This window comes from Gallus gallus, chromosome 13 (assembly GCF_016699485.2).
Source record: "Gallus gallus isolate bGalGal1 chromosome 13, bGalGal1.mat.broiler.GRCg7b, whole genome shotgun sequence".
NCBI classification, from domain to species: domain Eukaryota; kingdom Metazoa; phylum Chordata; class Aves; order Galliformes; family Phasianidae; genus Gallus; species Gallus gallus.
In genome coordinates, this window is record NC_052544.1 from 11,940,430 (window position 1) to 11,960,211 (window position 19,782).

General features: G+C 43.3%; 1 protein-coding gene across 4 annotated transcripts in view; it reads right to left on the minus strand.

Moving 5' to 3' along the window:
- Positions 1-19,782, minus strand: part of GRIA1 (glutamate ionotropic receptor AMPA type subunit 1) — a 109,912-nt gene that overhangs the window by 12,782 nt on the left and 77,348 nt on the right. For all 4 annotated transcript variants that reach the window (XR_003077528.3, XR_003077527.3, XM_015293755.4 and 1 more), the window contains exons 12-13: positions 5,100-5,298; positions 4,328-4,575 (exon numbers count right to left, since the gene is read on the minus strand). Coding sequence is in view for 2 of the 4 variants with exons in the window: in XM_015293755.4 (XP_015149241.1) it covers positions 4,328-4,575; positions 5,100-5,298 (447 nt within the window). In the remaining 2 variants the exon portion in view is untranslated. The remainder of the gene's footprint in view (positions 1-4,327; positions 4,576-5,099; positions 5,299-19,782) is intronic.

Consider the following 19,782-nt stretch of genomic DNA (forward strand, 5'->3'; position numbering starts at 1 on the left):
CTCGGACATATGAAACGTAGGGGTGGATCCCCAGCTAGTGGCAGTCACCACTGTTTTTCCTGAAACCCTGTAGAAGGGCCATGCTCTCCAAAGGAGAACCTGGTCATCCTACTTCATCTGATTTAGAGCTCTGGATTCCCTCCCTTAAGTGTGTTCTAGAGCTCCTAGTGTCTCAGGGACTTGAGAATGCTTTATGCTTTGACTTTATGCTTTGAGAAGTTGATCCCTCCACTTCAGAAAATTCTGGTCAGCTATGAATGGCCTTGCATGCCCTGTGATAACATTGGCATGTCACCAAAAGGTAATGGGATGGTTGCAGCACCATTAAAATGTATACACCTGAGCAAACCTAGGACTTCTGGATGGCTGCAATGTTTTATACATGCACTTCAGCCACTGTGGAAAACATTGCAAGAGTCTGGATGCTGAGCAGACTCTGCTATTTAGAAAGAAGACCAAAGATCTGGATAGCCTGCAAATCCCAAACTGTGCTGCAATCTGCATTCAGATGTATTCACATGGGTCTCATTGATTTCACATCTGAGAGTGCAGCTTAACTTGGGGGGTGCAGCAGTGGGTTAACCAGACTCTGCATGTGAGCACAGTTTGTTTCTGGAGGCTGGCTATCAGGTGCAATGCTGGTGGAGACATTGCATTAAAAAAAATAAAAAAAAATTAAAAAAAAAAGGAAAAATGCTAAACACAGTGAGACACAAATTTGAGAGGACTTTAAAAAGCATGGAAAAGATGGAGGGCTGAACCGTCCACCAGCAAACCTTGAATAACAAAAAAACAGACCCTAAAAAAGGACAAGGATTCTGCAGTTCCCATCTTGGACAGCTCATACATGTAGCACTCTGTACCGCACTGAGAAATCCTCACCAAGGAGTCTGTTTTTCATATTGCAGCTCTCAAAAAGCCTGTCTGTGAGCAAGAGGGATTTGCTGACCTCCACGAGCCCGCGAGGCTCTGCCTGTTGGGATCCTGTCCGAGCACTGAAGCCCTCACAAGGACTGGGAGCCTTCTTCAGGCAGAATCCAGCCTTCAAAAAGCAAAATCCAGAGGCAGTCAAACTCGCTACCAGTCCAAGAGAAGGCAAAGGTGTAGACTTGAATACTTTTCCCCTTTTTAATGTTACAGTGCCATGGCCAGAGTCTACCTTTGGATGCATTTAAAGCCAATGGAAATGTGTGAGTGTAGCTAGAGAAATAATTTGACACTAAGTAAATCACAATTATTTCTGTCTTCTTAAGCAGAATACAGGTTAATTAGCACTGTGATGTCTGAACCATCTGCAAAAGATTAGTTCACTAATGAGCCAAAATACACTACAGCTTCTGTGTGGGTGCAAGTTGTTAAGAAGGAAATGCATTGCAGTTTTCCTGAACGCAGTATCAGCCATAAGATTTCTGGGGCTGTGGCCTAAGCATAGCATGGTATTGTCCCTGTGGGGATTTTGTATAACTGCCTTTCTCTTCAGCCCATGGGGAGTACATAAATCATGCAGTATTTTATCTTGAGAGTATTGTGATGAAAGACGTAGAGGTCTGGGTGTTTGTTCACAGGCCCTAGAAAAAACAATTCACATTCATGGCATTTCTGGGGAGCTTTGCTGTCAGGCAGGCTGCAAAGCAGAATTTGCTCTCTCCTGTCTCCATCTCTAAAACCTCACTACTCCTTGAGCCCAGACTCAAGTTGGATTTCTTGAGTTTTCTTTCCTCTTTTTTGGAGGACTTGGCTTTTTGCCCTCTTTCTGATCACCTATCCAGCAGGGGAGAAGAGCTCCTGCCAGGCAATTGAATAGATTTCGCAGATGCATGACTATCTCAAGTGAGACAGGATACTGGAAAGTGTCACTTCTGCTCTCCCATCATTGCTCTTCTCAGACATGATTACCACAACTAAACTGTAATGTTTGGAAATCAAAAGATGTTCAAAGCTAGGTTTACCTCAGGGGAAAACACGCTTCTAGCGGCTGAAGAAAACTAACTGATGGCCTAGGAGGGACATTTGCACCCATTACAACTCATGTAATTATTTCTGTTTTTTCAACCTTCTTTTCACACATCAGTGGCAATATACTGGCATTTTGTTCTCAAGTGGGAGTAAGATAGAAAAGAAGATGAGCTCTCATTTAGCATCTCGCTGGGATCCTTCCCTAATCAGCTGCACTAAATCCAGGAAAACCTGCGTATCTACAAAAGTGACAGGTCACAACAAAAGTCAAAATGCAGCCCAATTTCTAAACAACAATCTAAGATAGGCCTGGATCACATGTACCTCCAAACATGGCTCAGAGCTTTTACTCTGTGGATTGATGTGAGTGAAAATGAAGCCTGAGTAAGAGACATGCTGACCGTGCTATACAGATGCCTCGTGAATGTCAGCTTGCTCAGGGCAATCTCTCACGTTCCGGACCCCAGAGGGGAAACAGACACTACATGAAGACCATATGGAACTTACTAAGACTAAAACAGTTAAAACAACAGGAACAAAACAAACATGATGGGACAAAACCTAACAGCAACTCTTCCAAAGAAACACCATAGAATGGAAAATCAAGCATTTCTCCTTTGCCATTAGGCCCATAAGATATTTGTTCTACATGCAGTTGTGATGAAGAAGAGGAAACAAGAAGAAATGTTAGGAATTTTTGGAATCATGCCTAGCAGAGGGATGCTTGGAGCTGCAAAACTGTTATGACTGATGCAATTTTCTTTCCTTTTTTTTTTTTTTTTCTTATTTCTCTTAGAATTATGATAAATGGCTCCTTCACATGCCAACAATTACAAGACAGGTAGGATGTTCTGGTTTGTTTGTTTTTATAATATAAAAATTAGGTTACAAGATTGCTGTTTAAAAATAATGAGATCTGCATCCTAATTTCCATATTTGCAAGACAGAAAACAAACAATGGCAAGAGTGTGTTGGAAAACATCTAAAAACTATGAGAACAGATCCACTTCCTTTGGAGGGCTCCAAGGCACTTCAGAGCCTGAACCACACTGGATGCAAGAATTACCTTCTGGACCACCTGCATTGCATTCATGAACTTTTCTGAAGATGCCTCCTACAATTGCTGATATGGGAAGTGTTGAATTCAATTTGACCTGACTTATTAAATGTAATAGCCCAAATCCTTGGGCTTCACCCACTACCAGTTGACTTGGCTTTCATCTTTTGGGCTGGCCTTGGCTCAGGAACTGTGTGACCAGCCAAATTCATCAGTGAAGTCACAACTAACTGTTGAGATCATTCAAAGATCATGGTTTAAGTGTCTCTACACTGGGTTTCATCACAAGCAAGCATTAGGTCACACATGATTTTGGTCAAAGTATTTTGATCAAAATACATTTAATAAATAACTAAATTAGTTGGACCATTTATGACATGAGGATTTACTGATCCTATGAAACCCTTAAGACTCATATTCTTCATGAATATAACATGAAGAAATTGCATGGCATTGTATTGCTGAAAGGAACCACACCTCCAGTGCAACTCAGATCACCATACATGTTTGCAGATTGTGGTAGTGCTGCTGGGAGCAGGTAAGTTGGCATGATGCACATCGCAGGTGGCCAGCTCACAAGTTTAGGAGCGTGGCTGTGTGCAGTGCCCAAGCTTTGCTATTAACTCAAATCTGGGTGTGTGCTTTTCAAGTGTTTTCCTTTTAAAGGAAAGTCTCGGGATACTCAGCATGACAGTTGGCAAAAGCATGTGAGAGCTTCAGGTCTGGGCTCAGAAATGCAGAATTTATGCTCTTTGGCCTTAAATTTGGTGCTTGCCAAAATCTGGCTCTGGATTACTCAGTAAATGAAAATGTGCACTTTTTTTTTGCAGGAATTCTTAAAACTGGCTTCTCACTCTTCCCAGATAGCAATTCCTCTTAGGAAACACCAAAATATTTTCCCCTCAGAGCTCCCTCTGCAAGCATAGATCCAATCCGGGGTTATACCATTCTCTGCAAAGCTCTGCACTTCACATGGCACAGGATGAGAGCCCCATTCAGATAGTGCTCTGTGAAACCAATGGTTACACTACAGCAGCCCCCCTGCCATCGCCTAATACAGCAGACACATTCATAGCAAGTGGATCAGCCAAGATCCAATTTCTAAATGCAGGGCTTGAATGATTAGGTGCTCCCACTGAGCAGCAGTGGCACTTTATTTCCCTGCACATAACAGTTCTCGTATCCCCTTCCCTCCACCTCCCCCAGCTTGTTGCCCCAAGCTTTCATGATCAACATGGCAATGGAGATCGAACTGTGTGCATACACTGATTTGCTGGGTGGGTTGGCAAAGGAAAGCAAATCCAAGCTACTTACCTCAGTGCAGACCCCTTTGGCGTTGCAATGCCATAGCCTTTGGAGTCCAAGTTACCTCCCACCTTCATGGTGTCACAGGGCTTCCGCTGCTCGATGTACTCATTCATGGTGGACTCCAAGAGGTAGGCATACTTTCCTTTTGACTTCCTCACCCGGATCATCCCCTCTTCTGTCGTCCTCACAAAAACGGAGGGTTCAGCTGACTTCATGTATGTCCACATCTTCTCAAACACTGCTATTTTGGATCGCTGCGTAGGACAGCACAAACCCAACAGAAGTGTTAACAGAGGTTGGGGTGCCAGCTGGGATTTCCAGGTGAGACCGAACACTTACCCACAGAGCAGATGGACCAAGGAAGACAAACAATGTAACAGGATGTTAATGAACCTCCGGCCATTTCCTGCACCCAGGTCAACCCTACCACCTTGCTGCAGGAAGGGCAGGATATCTGTGTCTGGCAAGTGATTTTATTGATCAAACCAAAGGCTAACCAAGCTGGAAGTTAGGAGATGCCTGTAGTGTGGGGAAGCACACAGATATTCCACATTTCTATTTACAGTTGCAGAATATCACAAGTGACACAGTCAGCCATCTGAGAGGCCACAGGAAAAGCAGATTTCTGCCGTTCTAGGGGCAAGGATAGCAGGTGCTAACATGGCAAGGGGAAGCAAGAGAGAAAAACAGACCTGGGCTGAAGATGAGAGAGGACATTCCTGGAAGACTTGCCAACAAGGAGCTAAGCAAAATGTTTGCATTAAAGTTTCCTTTTTACCCTAAAAAACTCTTTAGTGGAGCCAGCTTCCAGGGTCCCATAGGCGATTTCCGTCTGCTTGGCCAAGTCCTCTGCACTCTCGATGGGAGAAACCATCCTTTCCACTGTGAGGAAGGCAGCCAGGTTAGCTGTGTAGGAGGATATGATGATCAAAGTGAAGAACCACCAGACACCACCGACTATGCGGCCGGAGAGAGACCTGCACACAAAGGGGAGAGGCAGACAGGAGACGTGTGAAGGTCCAGAAGGTGCGGCTTGTTCTTGCAGGCCTGTCATTTACCCAGGTGTTATGTCATGTTCTCCAGCTACTTCCACAGAAGCCAAGGCTCTGACTCAGTTCTCTATCTACTGAAGATAGAACCACATATACAGACCAGTGTGGCTCACCAGGTCAGTTCCTCCATCAAAACTCCACATTTCTAAAAGAGATGCTGAATCTCAGAGAGGAGCTACAGCCTTAACAAATAATCTGCCCACCAACATCTTCTGGTTAGTTCTCAGCAGCGGGCTAGACAAGATGTTCCTAATAATGCTTTAAATTCTAAGCATCTTGCACTTGCTTCTATCAAATATCCAATTATCTGTAACCATTGGATAGCTATAGAGATAAACCAAGAAAGGATTAATTTATATTAAAATCTTTTCAAATCATATTTAGGAGTAAAAGTTATTTCTTAGAGCCATGCCATAATTCATGCATTCTGCCTAAATTATTTATACACTCCTTCTCTACATGCAGAGCATCATCCCCAGTGGAGGATAACTTACAGTGCTGTTTTATAAAGCCAGACAGTCTGACAAGGGAGGTCCTGTCCATGAGAAACACTTTGTTTCTCAGTGGGAAACCATGTCTTAGTGTTGCTTTTCTGCTGACCTGAGTCAATCCCCAGAAATATGGTATATCAGATGGTAATGGAGATTTCTCATTCCTGCTCGGGGCACTGGACCGGATCATGACAGCACGTGTCATGCTGTGCTGGGTCCGTGCAAAGCTGCTGTGACTTACTGAGGGTTAGCACAACCTGACAGACAAACCTACGTGCTCTGTTGCTCCAATGAGAAAAGATTCCCCTACTGCTAATCACTGAAATTAGAGCTGGAGAGAGACTAAGCCCCCACAGCCCACCAGCTGCAGAACTTATAGAGATCACACTCTTCTAGTTTGTCCAGTCTGGTTTGAAGTGCTGCTGATGCACTGGGAGCTGCTCCTTCAGACATCAGGTAATCCCCTCACTTAAAACAACCCACCCCAAAAGCTCTTCAGTCCAAAATTTGAGATCACTGCCTAGCAGAAAGCATGCACCAGCTCCCACACCTGCATTCACAGCATGTGGGGCAAAGTGGTGAGCTCTCATTTTTCAGGTCTGCAGCCCACAGGCCTGCTTCCAGCTATAAGACCAGTGCTGCATACCCTGTACTGCAAACCTGCATGCAAACCTGCTCCTTCGCTGGCAACCACAGCAACATGGCTGAGCAGACTGACAGTCCCTAATTCCAGATTAATTTATTGCTATTCCTCCCCATTGCTGCCAGACAGAGGCATTGGAGGTTTGTTGTGGGAGTGCTGGGTGCTGTGGAAAGGCAGAAAGCTGAGTGCTGTTCTTCCACTCTATCTTCAACTCTCCAAGAGAGATGTCACCAAACAACCCGTGGAGATGAACAGGGACCCCCAGACATGATTCACCCCATCTATCCCAGGTGGAAGGTGGTCCTCTGGAGACCTCTGTTTCTATTGAGTTTTGACAGATCCAGAATCACATGGTTGGACCAGACAGCAAATCTTCAAGGAGCTGAAGTTAGGTGAAGTAAATGTCACCATCTGTGGAGAATACCCAGAGCGGAGGGCTGACAGCACAAACATATTTACCTCGAGTTTCGTATTTGGAGAGGGATCGGAGAGGGAGGCAGCTATGGATTCAGCTCACATGTCTTCGGATTGATGGGGAAGAGGAAAAAAATACCTGTCTCTAATTAGTCTGGATGATGTGTGCTTAGGGAAGGAAGCGCTCAGAAAAGGCGCAGAGGCATTAAACAAAAGTAACCGGATAATGTCAGATACAACAATCTCTGCTGATGAAGGCCACTTTGAGCTGGCAAAATCCATTTGCATGGCAAATAATCACATTCATCTCCAGCTGCAAATTATACAGCCTTTCCTTCCTGACGAAGCTGGGATATTTCTGTGGCTTGTTTCAATCCCTTCAGCGGCAGGCAGCCGGATTCCTGCCTCTAGACCCTCCGCATCCGAGCAGTATTCATTACTGGCTTATCCCACGGGGGCTGCCTGCTGTCAGCTGCAGATGGCTTATGCTTCCCAGCCCCGCACCTGGCATTGACAGCATGAAAAAGTAACTATAGGGTATTCAGACAGGGAGCAACAAGAATGGCCGAGGAAGCAGGGAGTGGAGGTAGGTGATTCTTTCCCATGGGAGCAAGTCAGGAAAGGATGTGTGGCCCCATCGTGCACTGTTGCATTTGCGCTCTGTCTACTGCTAGTGCTGGTCAGTTTTCCTCATTAAATGAGATGCTGTGAGTAGGTGAGTGCTCAACCTCATAGACCGTGGAGGAAAGAAGAGGAGATAAACAGCTTGCTGTGACTGCCAGCATGGCTGAGGCTTCATGTGCATAATTCTGTATTGCATACACTGCTAATGGGCAATGTTTGCCCTCGTTGCTAGACTGACTTCAAGCTAGAAGCTGTGAATTTAAACTGCTGTAAACATACAGCAGAGAAATCATTTAGTATACAGGTTCTTAAGGACACTGTCCTTTCACTCCATGGCTGTGCAGCATCTAACACAAGGGAGCTCTGTCTGCTGGAATCTCTTGGAGGCTACTGCAATACAAGAGGAAATGTTAGAATAGTCATGATGAAACACTGAACAAGGAGATGTGATCCCATGCAACATCTCCATAGCTCAATAGCAGTGGACACAGGTTAAACAGGACAAACTGGATTTCTCTGAATAACCATGTTCCTATTCAGATTTTAAGCCAATGCTCATGACTGCTTATCAAAAGTAAGCGGCTGGAAAGACATCCATTGCAATCTTGTTTTGTTAGCCCTGCAGATCAAGTGAGAGAGCAGCAGCACTCCCATCCTGGGATGCATTTGCAAAAGTGCAATTGTAATTTAAGAGATGATGTTCCATTTCTAGAATTGACTTTTGCACTTGGGAGCTAAAATCTGATAGAAAGCTGGTGGGACTTCGTGGTATGTTTATGCTCTACTAACAGTGGTCACAGAGGAATAGCTATACCTTGTAACTTTTAAGTCACTTTTAAGGTTTGAACATCTCACTCCACAACTAGGAAACAGAAAATGACCTAGAAAAGTTCATTTCTCTTCACTAATGGGCAGTATGGGGTTTAAATCCCTGTACATTGGGAATTTACATATCCATGTACCCATCCAAGGGTAACATGGAAGCAATCAGCTCTCTGCCACGTGGGAATGAGTTTGTGCCTCAGTCCTCTGCAGAGCTAAGGTGAGATGGAACATACTGGTTAGTACTTTAAAGATATCCCATAGCTATAATGTTTAAATTTGTCTATTTGACATTTGGGTTTATTCCCATTCATCACCGTAGTAATACCAGAGAAAAGCACCATCTAAAAGAATCAGACTAAAACAGGAAAGGATAACAGTGAAAAGAGGCTCTAATAACTGGCTAATTTTGGGGTGTGGAAAGCCATGAAACTGTTAGATGGGCTAGACTGTACATTTTTCAATCTATATAATTCCTTCTGCACCCATACTGTTCTTTCTTACACAGCCCAAATTAAGACCTCTTGGTTTCTTCTTTTAGCCCTGCCTATACTTGTTAAATCACCTCTCATCCTCTCCCAGATTTAATTGGGGTTCTGCCTGCCCCTTACAATAGCAAGAATGGGGCACTGTTTTCCAACAGCACTCTTGCAGAAACAGGTAGTAAACACTCTGCCCTCATTATCCGTGGTGTACAATCTACTTAAAATTATAGGTGGTTGGGAACCAGAAATTCAGTACAGTGGAAAATTCTGAAATGGTAAATTAAACCTTAATATTCTCAATTAGAATGAAAAGATAATGGTCGCAAATGCCCTCTAAAAGTAGCATTCTGAAAATGGTCGGTTCGAGTCCATCCAAGCTTTGCATGTTTCTATGACTTAATGTTTCTTTTCTGAAAGGCGTAATTTTGACATAGTAAACAATTCTGTTTCTCCTTTCTCATTACTCACACTCTTCTTTCTTCTTTTATAATACATTGAACTCTTACCTACCACATGTATCATTTAGAAGGTAGTTCTGGAATGCATTATTTTATATCTGTATAATGGAAAAACTGGAAATGACCAAGATGAAGTTAATCATTTCCATTTCTCACTTAGGCAAAATGTTTTGTTTTTTTTTTTTTCACTTCTCCTCGCAAAAGCAACATCATTTTGCCAGTAGAAAACAGAAAAGAATTGTAAGCTCCCTTTGTTCTTGAGCAGTGATTTTTATCATGTTCTAGCCTTAGCATTGATGGATTCTTCACAGAAAAAAAGGGAGTCATGCAGCTATAATTTCTTATTTCTTAAACAAAATACAATCCTTGATCAAACAATTTGCTCTTTGATCTTATCCCTTGCAGAAGGTTGGAACAAATAACAGGCGTTTGCCTCTGCATTGCAACCTTATTTGAAGCAGCATCATGCACTTCTCAAAAAAACATTAAGGATGTAATCAGAAAAATACAAAGTAAACATCAGTGGAAAAGTGCTCAAGCAGCGCCTCAGTCCTCTTCCACTTCTCCCTTCCCCCTTGCCAAATGCATTTCATATGGAGAATTACACCTAAACTGACAGCATTTTAATTAGAAACGCAAATCTGGAATTCTAAAGCCATAGTTGCTTTGGGAGGATTTCCCAGATTTGCTGTTACATTCTATTCTAATAACGGCTCACTTAGTCAACTGACATATTTGTCACTGAATGAATTAATGCAGAACTGTGGAAAGAAAAGCTCTCGTACGCCTGTTCTGCTGACTGTGGGTCAAATCCACTTCTGGTCTTCTGCCCACACAGATCCTCTGATCTCTGACACTGTTTGCTAATTTGATACTGACTGTAGATAATTTCACGGGTCTGTCTGAGGGCTGACTTGGTAGTGGATTAGTTACAAATGTTTTGCTCCCGTTTGGCTCTTAGCAAATTTTCAGCATTAAGCTTCATCAGCCCAAATGAGCTTAGCTTCTTCCGTGTGTCACAGACCGTCCAGAACGATTGGTCTCACCATTTTATCTCTGACCCTGACACAAACCCTGGATTTACTTGGAACATCCTTGACTAGCCATGGCCACAGGAACAAACCGATGTGGGGACTGAAGCTGGGAACAGCTCTGGGTATACCCATCACCCACGTCTGCAAAGCTCTTACTCTCTGCCATGCTATCAAGTTTTGAATGAGCTACCATTTGTCACCACATCAGATCATAACGCACATAGAAGCATAGAATTACTCAGGTTGGAAAAGACCTTAGAGATCATCAAGTCCAACTGCAAGCTAACCATACTACCCTACCTCTAACAATCCTCTGCTAAATCATGTCCCTGAGCACCACATCCAAATGGTTTTTAAACACTACCTTGTCTGTGCTGTATCATTAATTACCTCACCCTTGTTAGTTTGCATTTACTCATTACCGAATCCTACCTCCTGGTGCACGAGTCTGGAGTCCTGAGTACAACGTTGCCTTTAACACCCAGTGCCCAGAGAGACCTTACACAGACAGAGGTGGGAATGTTTTCCATTGGCATTCTCATTTACCTCTCCCAACGGTACAAATCAACTCTTCCTTCCATATCTCACCTCACAACTGATCTGCAGAGGTAAGAGTTGAGAAATTGAGTTCTCTGTGGGTAAGATTAACCAGTGAGTGAGGGTAAGAGAGCTGAGGGTACACAGGTACTGGGAGTCCCATGCTGTTACCAAAAACAAAAAAGAAGGAAAAATCTGACCTCCCAAAAGCCATGATGCTGGAAGAAGGCAATGGGGAATACATAATCTCAGCAGCAGCCAGTTCTCAAAGGAGCCTTAGGGTAACTTGCTGAAGTAAATATCGCAATGACTGAACATATTGTCGGCAAATGCTCAGAATACTCCATATTCAAACAGGAGCACACATTTCTAGAAGGCTTTAATTATGTCACTGTTTATTTACTGTTTCTTTCCATCTAAGCTAATGGCTTTGGACATCAGTGTATTCCCCCTCCCTCACAGTTTCATCTCTTCGTTTGCATAATATGCTGGATTTCTTTTTTCAATTTCACTTCAACAGGCAAAACTTCCTTCTAAATTTAGTATTCCTGCTTAGCCAGTAATGAATCTTGTCACTTGTAGTTCTCCTGCCATTGGAGCTAGGATAGCTGTGGTGTTAAGTACCAGCATGACTACATGGAGCAACTACATGCTGTTTTCAAGGCATTCACTTAGCATTTTGACAGGTAAGAGGTACCTAATGGCCTAAGCAGAGGACTAGCAGCCAAGTGCTCTTCTTTAGTTCCTTGGGAAGCCCTGCCACTTTATGGGATCCTGGGTAGCTTGCCTCATGCCTCTAACTCACTTCCCAGCTGCAGGACAAGAGGATGAATCACATTTATAAATTTCACCTGCATGGGTGGCACAAGCCATTGGTCACCAGGTGGAATTTGGCTCCGATGTTCTTCTGTGCACATTTCCCCCCCGAAACACTCAATCAGCATCAAGTGGACCCAAGTGGGTAATTTACAAGCTCAATAACTATCTGCAGAGTGTGTTCTCCTGTGGTCCTCAATGGCTGTGCAATGCAGCCTGCTGTCACACAACCAACAACTCGCCTGTTCAACTAGCCAAGTGTGGTGTTGGAAGCATTTAATACCATGCAAGCATGGACTAAAATGGCAACCAGCCCCTCTAGACTTCTGCAGAATCCATGTACCATCCTTGCTATAAAAATACAATCCCTGAGCAGAACTGGTCTATGTCCTTCACTTGAGGGAGATACCATCCCTGAGCAGTCAGAACTGACTGCTGACATATTTATTCCTAAAATTGCAGGATAATACATACAACCCTCCCAGAGAGCTGCTAAAAAAACACAGAAAAGAAAAGGTGACAATAGAGAGGTGATGTGAAATACTGAGAAAAAAATAAGAGCTTGGTTGAAAGGCAGAACAAATAGACCCAAAGAAGTACACTGAAATCCTCTTCAATGTAGGCACAGTGTGCTTCTCAGTGCTGCAATCCGAGGAAGTCTGAGGGGTGAATGTTTGGGCAGAGGCTTGCAGAGAAATGCAGTCACTTCAGGCTGCTCGGCAGCTCCAGTGAAAGGCAAAGTCATCCCTGTTTTGCAGTTTCACCAGATATTGCTACAAGGAGAAGCAACTCTCGTCGTGCCTTTAAGCAAAAATTTCACTGCAAAAAAGGCTCTTCATGTATTTTTCTCACTTTGGTGACATTTGTTAGCTTTGCTGAGAAACATTCACAAGGTGACAAACATAAAATTTTGTCAGAAGCACTCGTTGGAGTGCCCCAGGAGATTCATTACTAAGGAACTTCCTCAACCTCAGGTAGCCCTGAATTTAGCAGCACTCATCCTTCTTTTTAAACAATGGCCAATTATGCCCACGTCCTTCGCTGTGATATCATATGCTCTCTCTCTTCTTCTTCTGCAAAGTCTTCTTGATAGAAGGCTGTTTTCTTTTTTCCCAAATATATAACATATTCCAGGTTATATTTTACCAGTTCTTCATTTTTTTTCCCAAGATCTTTCTTTAGCCATCTACATGTGCTCAGAGTTTAGAGCTCTATTCCTGACATTTCTGGTCAATGTCATAGTAACTTAGTTCAGACCTTTCCAAGGATGTCCTTGCCTGGGTTCTTGAATTTATTCTTTGATCTATTTTAATCTAACTTCTGCTCTGATTTCCCAATTTGAGAAGAGAGACCCTTTCCATAAGGATAGCATTTTCCACAGTGGAAGGTTTCAATATTATCAATATTCCCAAATTTTCACTTCCTTTTCTCTACATATTTGATTTATAATGGGATACCTGACCAAGATGGCAGGTGAGAAATTTTCTCAATTTTCAACTTTGAGGTTTTCTTTTTTCCAGAAGAGCACAGCATTTTCCTTGCAGGAGTGGTAGGGAACGAGTCTGGACTCTTCCCAGCCAGTGCCTTTTAGAAGAACCCTGTGTGCACAGAAAGGTCTCTCTCTTCATGTTTAAACTCCAAAACGGTGAAGAGAAAACATGCTCAGTGTTTCTGCTGGCCCTATTTTACCTTCTAACACCCATTTGATGATTTTTTTTTTGAAGGCTTTGGAAACACCGTTGAGATGAAAAGCTGCTCCCTGCCTCTGTCTGCCTCTCTGCAGCCAGAGATCTTATTGAGAGCTGTAAGGAATAAGGAGAAAATTCCACCCAGGGGAGAGCATCCTGTGTGCTGGACTCCTTCAGCTGGGCCATTGTGGACTTTGTGGCTCCCACATACACTCCCACATACACATATACATATACTGTGCATGTACCTACTTCTGCTTTTCCCTTTCACCATATGAGGACACCTCCCTTCTTCCTCTCTGTTCACACATTTGCCTTCTATTACTTCTCATCAGACTGCACTGGGAGAATTCATTAGTGTATATAATATGCTTTGAGGTTGTCTGAATAATGGTGCTGTTACACTTTTTCACTTCTATAGGCTCTTTTATCTGAAGATCAAAGTAGTTAGTTATCATTACCATGACTGGATTATTGCTGCTTAGCCTTTGGATCTAAGGGTAAGAAGCAGCTCTTCTGGGTAAGTGTTAATGAGAATTACGGGATGGTTTTGTTAAATTGATTGAAAGCCTTAAAGTGTGTTAATGCTGTAGAAAGGGGTGCATCCATGAGCTGTATGCCCTTTCCTACCACCTGATGGTTTGAGCTGTGTGACCCATGCTGGCCCCTCAGATGAGTCCTGTGAGCAGTCCCTCTGAGATATTTAGTGCTTTGTCCTTCTGAACCATGCGATCTCATCTCAAGATCTTGCTCTATCTCAGTGCATTCATTGATCCCTAGAGAAGACAAAGCAATTTAGGCTTCTCCCAAGCATGACAGTCATAAAAATATGCGCTGCACCAAAACAAACTCAGAATGCCCTGGTGAGACATTTGCTTGGCTGAAGCTTTTGAATGAAACAGAGGAAATGACAGAATGAGGGAAGGTACAGGGACAAGGTGGGGGGAGACTGTGTAACCTTGTTTGCACTGCACAGCCCAGACCTTAGCACCAAAAACATGACCTTCTGAGAAGAAACTTCACTGTTGAAGAGCAAAGTAACAGCTCTCTCCATCTTTACAACTCATATTCATAGAATCATAGAATCACAAGGTTGGAAAGGACCTACAGGATCATCTAGTCCAACCATCCCCCCTTTACCATTGCTACCACAGCAATGCTACCATATTCATCCTAGCATGCAGCACACCCAGCAGGGAACTCCACCAAAACTCCCTTTGTCCTGAGAAAATGGAACAAAAAGTATTTCAAAGAGTGACTGTCCACGTCAGCTCCACGTGGCTTTAATCAGTCCTTAATTCTCCTTCCTACTTCTGTCTCTTTGTTTTTCCTCTATAAATTGTTTTTTTTCCAGTTAACTCAGCTTCTGCAAATCCTTCCCAATGAACAAAACAGCACCTCTTTTGGACTTCTATAAATTTGTCTTTGCTTGCTCACTGAGATGAAATCTGGGTTCTGTAAAGCAGAACAGGGATAAAAATCCCAAACTTCAGTGGAAGAAAGTGACTACTCTGAGCTTCTCAGACAAAGGCTATGAGGTTTTGGTGAGCTCTGGGGAATCAAACCAACAAAGAGCAGCTGTAGGTGCTCTGTGTGTTGTGAGCCAGAATGATTTCAATTGAGGAGCTCAATGCTCATTCAACTGTGTATCCAGACAGTGTGCAGATGATATCTTAGTACTGATAAAAGTGATGTACAGCATACGGATGACTTATTTAAACAGGGCTTCCCTCTGAAAACACACTCAGGGTTTCCCATCTTAGCCACAGTATTTTTCTGCAGTGCCAGCATTAGAGCAGTGTGTGTCAGGCAGCCTTGCACAGGGCACGACTTCAGGGAGATGGAGGTCACTGAGCTCCTCACAGCCATTATTCTTTGACAAAAACACTTGGAAATCTACCTAGCTATTAGGAGGATGCAACCATGTGCATTCCTGGCTGCGGCTCGGGGAACGTCAGGCCTCAGCTGAGCCGACTGCTCAGGGATAACAGGTTATGAAGACAGAAGAAAATGAAAAGAGAAAATGTGTTTCTTTCACTGATTGAAAAGCAGCAAGTTGGAGCAAAGCTTAATAAGGAGTCCTTGGAGCCTCCGAGAGGCTCCTGCTGGAGTCACCAAGAAGGAATTCAACCTCACGTACCCACATAAATCACAGCATTTGACACACAAACAGCACGTGCCATTTCCATATCCCAAATGTCCTAATAAAATTTCCCAGTTGATGAAAAATATCGCCAAGACATTTTTAGTCTCCACTTTTTTTGACTTTGTTTTCAATAAAAAATATCAGAAACATTTATGCATTCCTAAAAAAAAAAAAAAAGAAGTTGCAAAAATATTTTTAGCTTAATAAATATGTGTTTTGAGTCAAGTGCTCCAGTTCTCATTTTAAATACAGATGGTAAAAAGATTAGTGCAACTATCACTCAGTGAGGCAACTTTCAGCACATTCCTTGCTATCCTCCAGCAACCCCAGTGCTGAAGGCCTGCAGTCAGAGTTGTGCAGGAGCCTCTAGATGTGCCTGATAGCAAAACTACTCCATGGAACTGGATAGCAAATTATTCACTTCCTGTGCCACATTTAGAACTTCTCAGATGGAAGAGCATGGAAATCCAAGAGATTCATTTTTCCCTTTAGAGATGAAATTGCATTTTACCAACAACGTTCTCTCTGTTACTTAAGCATTTCCTTCTTCTGAGACCCCTGTATCCTTCAGCATTTCACTAAATGAAAAAGAGGACAGCAAGGATGACTATTCTAAGAGAATTTCCATTTTCCCCAGGCTGCTGCATTTTGGTTGCCATGGCAGTGCACAGGCTCTGAAGGGCCCTGCTCAGTTGGATATTGTGCAATTCGTCAAGCTGCTCCTCTGGTGAGTCACTTTCCCTGGTTAAGTTTGTTTCAGAAATAAGTGTAGTCATCAGTTCTGGTGGTTTGCAAATGCTGCGCTTACCCTGTGACCTGAATTCCCTCTCCCTGGACATAATTAACTCTGCCAGGTAGAGATAATTGCAAGATCCTTTGGTACATTTTTGAAAGGAAAGAAGACTTCTCCAGAAGTTCAAATACTATATATATATATTTACTTTTATTCTTTAAGACCAACATGAGCTCATCTGTTCAAGCAAAATGCCAAAAATAAAAAGTCCTGAGCTTTGTCCCCATAGACAAGCTTCCAGGTCTTCCAGATTCACCCAACACCAGGCAGTGATGGGCGGATGCCAAACCAACCCTGTCCCATGGGCAGCCCCAGCATCAGCTGCAGGTTGCTTGTGCTCCCCATGGAAGTGACAAACTGCTTTGTCCTTCACTGCAAAAGTATACCCTTCGCTTTGAGTACTCATACTGCAAAGATGGCACCAGAACTGTGCATCAGGCCAAAAAGATGGGCAGATGCTTGGGGTGTCAGGGGAGATGCCCACTGAAAACAAGAAGAGTTGCCTGGCCTTCACTGCAGGAAGGATTTTAAATCCTCTGATTGCTAAATGCATTTGGTTCTAATTTCCCTAATCTCTGTTTTTAACAAAATCAGTGCCCTGCAAAAGCGAGTTACCAAAGAACAGAACAGAAATAATTCCCTTGGTACTACTCAAATCAATCCTCACACACACGCACACACACACACAAAAGATTTTTTGTCCTAACCAATTTCTGATGTAGATCTTGTCTAGAACTGAATAAAATCTTTCAGTGCTCGGAACATTCTGAAGAAATTTGAAAGTGCAGCTATTTTTCAGAATCTCTGGAGGCTAGTTTAGAAAAAAGCATCAACAACCTGTAGTGCAATTTTACTGTTATTTCCACCAGCGCTGTGGCTGAAATCTCCTGTGGTTTTGTTCAATTGATCTAAAAAGGAATGTAAATAAAGAGGAAAAATGGCAGAGGAAAGTACTCAGCATTAATTACAGGTACATAATAAATACTGCATTTGCTCTTCCACAGATGTAGCACAACAGAGCGCCTGCAGAAGAGGCTGCAGTGAAATATAAGCCTGGCTGCGTGCTGCCATAGATCAGCTGGAGTGCACTGTTTCCATGTTACTAGAAACAAATAACAATGTCCACAAGATAGATGTAAATAATAGACCGTACCTATTGACTGGGTAGCCGCCAGCATTTGTATCTCCCCTTCATACCTCTATGTGTGTTCACTCACTGCCCATAGCAGCTCGGTCCCTCCTGGTCAGCAGCTCAGAGCGTGGCTGCAGCTCTACACTGTGCCAATGAGTTGGGTCTCACTTCACTCTTTGTCTCAAGGCAGTCAATGGGTGGATCACATCTTGCTTTGGGCATGCTGCTATGCTCCCCACCATTTCCCAGCTGTGCTCCCTTCTGGCAGCTCGCACAGCTCAGCCAACACAGAAACTCTTCTGTTCCTGCGTCCCCACCGATGCTCTCAAGAAGTCCCTTCTCAAATCTGGCTCTCTCCCAGCCCCAAGCTGTGATGGAGGCTTCATTTTTCATTTCCTTTCCAACTGATCAGGGCATCTCCAGCTCTGTTCTCAATATAATGAGCAGTTACTATGAACAATTTCATACCTACATACAACCTGTCATGTCATGACAGGACTGCAAATTTCCCTTATACTCATGGCATACTGTGATCTGAACCTAAAATAAACACGTTTCATTCCCACAGCACAGTATATAGGATGCTCCCATGAAGCCCTGTTTAGTTTTGGAAATGCCTGTTTAATCTGCCACTAACATGGCACAAATGATGGCTTTATTGACTGGGTGATGTAGTGTGATATTCATCTCCCTGCCAAGCTCCAGTGGGGACAAGGCTCCTCTGGTCACTGAGCCAAGAGAAATTGTGTATATTCTATCTCATGGTATCTTCAAAGGAAGAATATATTCTGGGAGATATATCTTAATGGAATGTATTTCACTTTAGTCAAACGTAAGTTTTCTGAGTCAGAGAAAGGGTAACTGGATTCAATTTGATAGTCTCTAATACATAGGAGGTCTCTTTTGGGCTCAAACTATATGAAGAAACGCATTTGGAGATAAAAAATAGAAGACCAAGCTGGGAAGCTGACAGCAAAAATGTACTTTTTGTTCCCTGCGTTTTTATCATTTTCACCGCAATCAAACCATTTACTTCAGAGAAAATGATGGGGCAGATGAAAAATCCAGATGCCTCATTCTGCTGCAGAGGAGGTCTGGAAGCCCAGATGCCGGCTTGGACTCATCAATGGCCTCGGCTCTGTCTGAGCAAGCAATGGCAGCAGGGTACTGGATGGTAGAGAGGTCCCACTCTCCACAGCTGCTACACATGGGGGTTTTATTTTAAGCTCTGAACACAATTTATCAAATAACATTTCTGAAGAATGGTACAATATGAGTCATATTTACTTCACATTTCTCTTGCTGCAGGCTCTCACTATTGGCTGTGAGTTATTTATTACCTCTGAAGCTTGCTCTGTGAATCTCTGTGAATCTCCTTTCTGGGTCTGTATTTCACATTTAATGAGTGCTTTAGCAATTTCATGACTGTTTTCTGAAGTTGAGATGGCACTTCATGCAGCCTTATGGTTTAGGGTCCATTTCAGACTTCACTGATTTCTGTCCATTACTATGTACATGAAACAACTCACAACCCAAAAATATTGCTTCCCTCCTATTCTGCTGTGTTTCAGACACTACTTTGAAAACACAGATTTCATGGGCAAAGACAGGATTCATCTCACCTCCACAGGACAATTTACTCCACGTGGCAGTGACTGAACCATATCACGAGTCAGTGACGGTGCAGATGGGGGATCCCTGGAGGTGCTCAAGGCCAGGTTGGATGGGGCCCTGGGCACTCTGACATGGTGGGGGGCAGCCAGCCTATGGCAGTGGGTTGAAAATGGATTGGCTTGAAGGTCTCTTCCAACCAAAGACATTCCATGATTCTATGATAGCAGACTCCAGAGCTCACAGTCTCCTTTGATCAAAACTATGCATGTACACTTGGGTAATTTAATTTATGACTTAGGAGGGCTGGATTCCTTGCCCATGCTCATGTTGCAGCCTCCAAAGGCATAACACAGTGCCATCAGCTATGCTGAGGCTTTCCATGACTGGTTTCTATACGGGCTTTGTCACCTTGTTCAGGCTACACTTAGACAAGAAAGCTTCAGAGCTTAAGGAACACCAGTTGACCTTATCCTTGGAAGCTTCACTCCTCAGGAGAAGAGGCTGTGAGCACATAGCCCATACGTATGCTCTGTCTCAAGTATCTACAGGTCATTAAATTCACAGTGTTTCTTCAAAGCGTTGGGTAGTTTGTGAGCAGCATACTTAAAAACCTGATTAAAGTTCTGGCTAGTAAGTCTGTCCTTTAAAAGGACACAACTTTCCTTCAAAAGCAAATTTTGGTCTCTGTGGGGGATTGAAGTTCCCCGGGGAT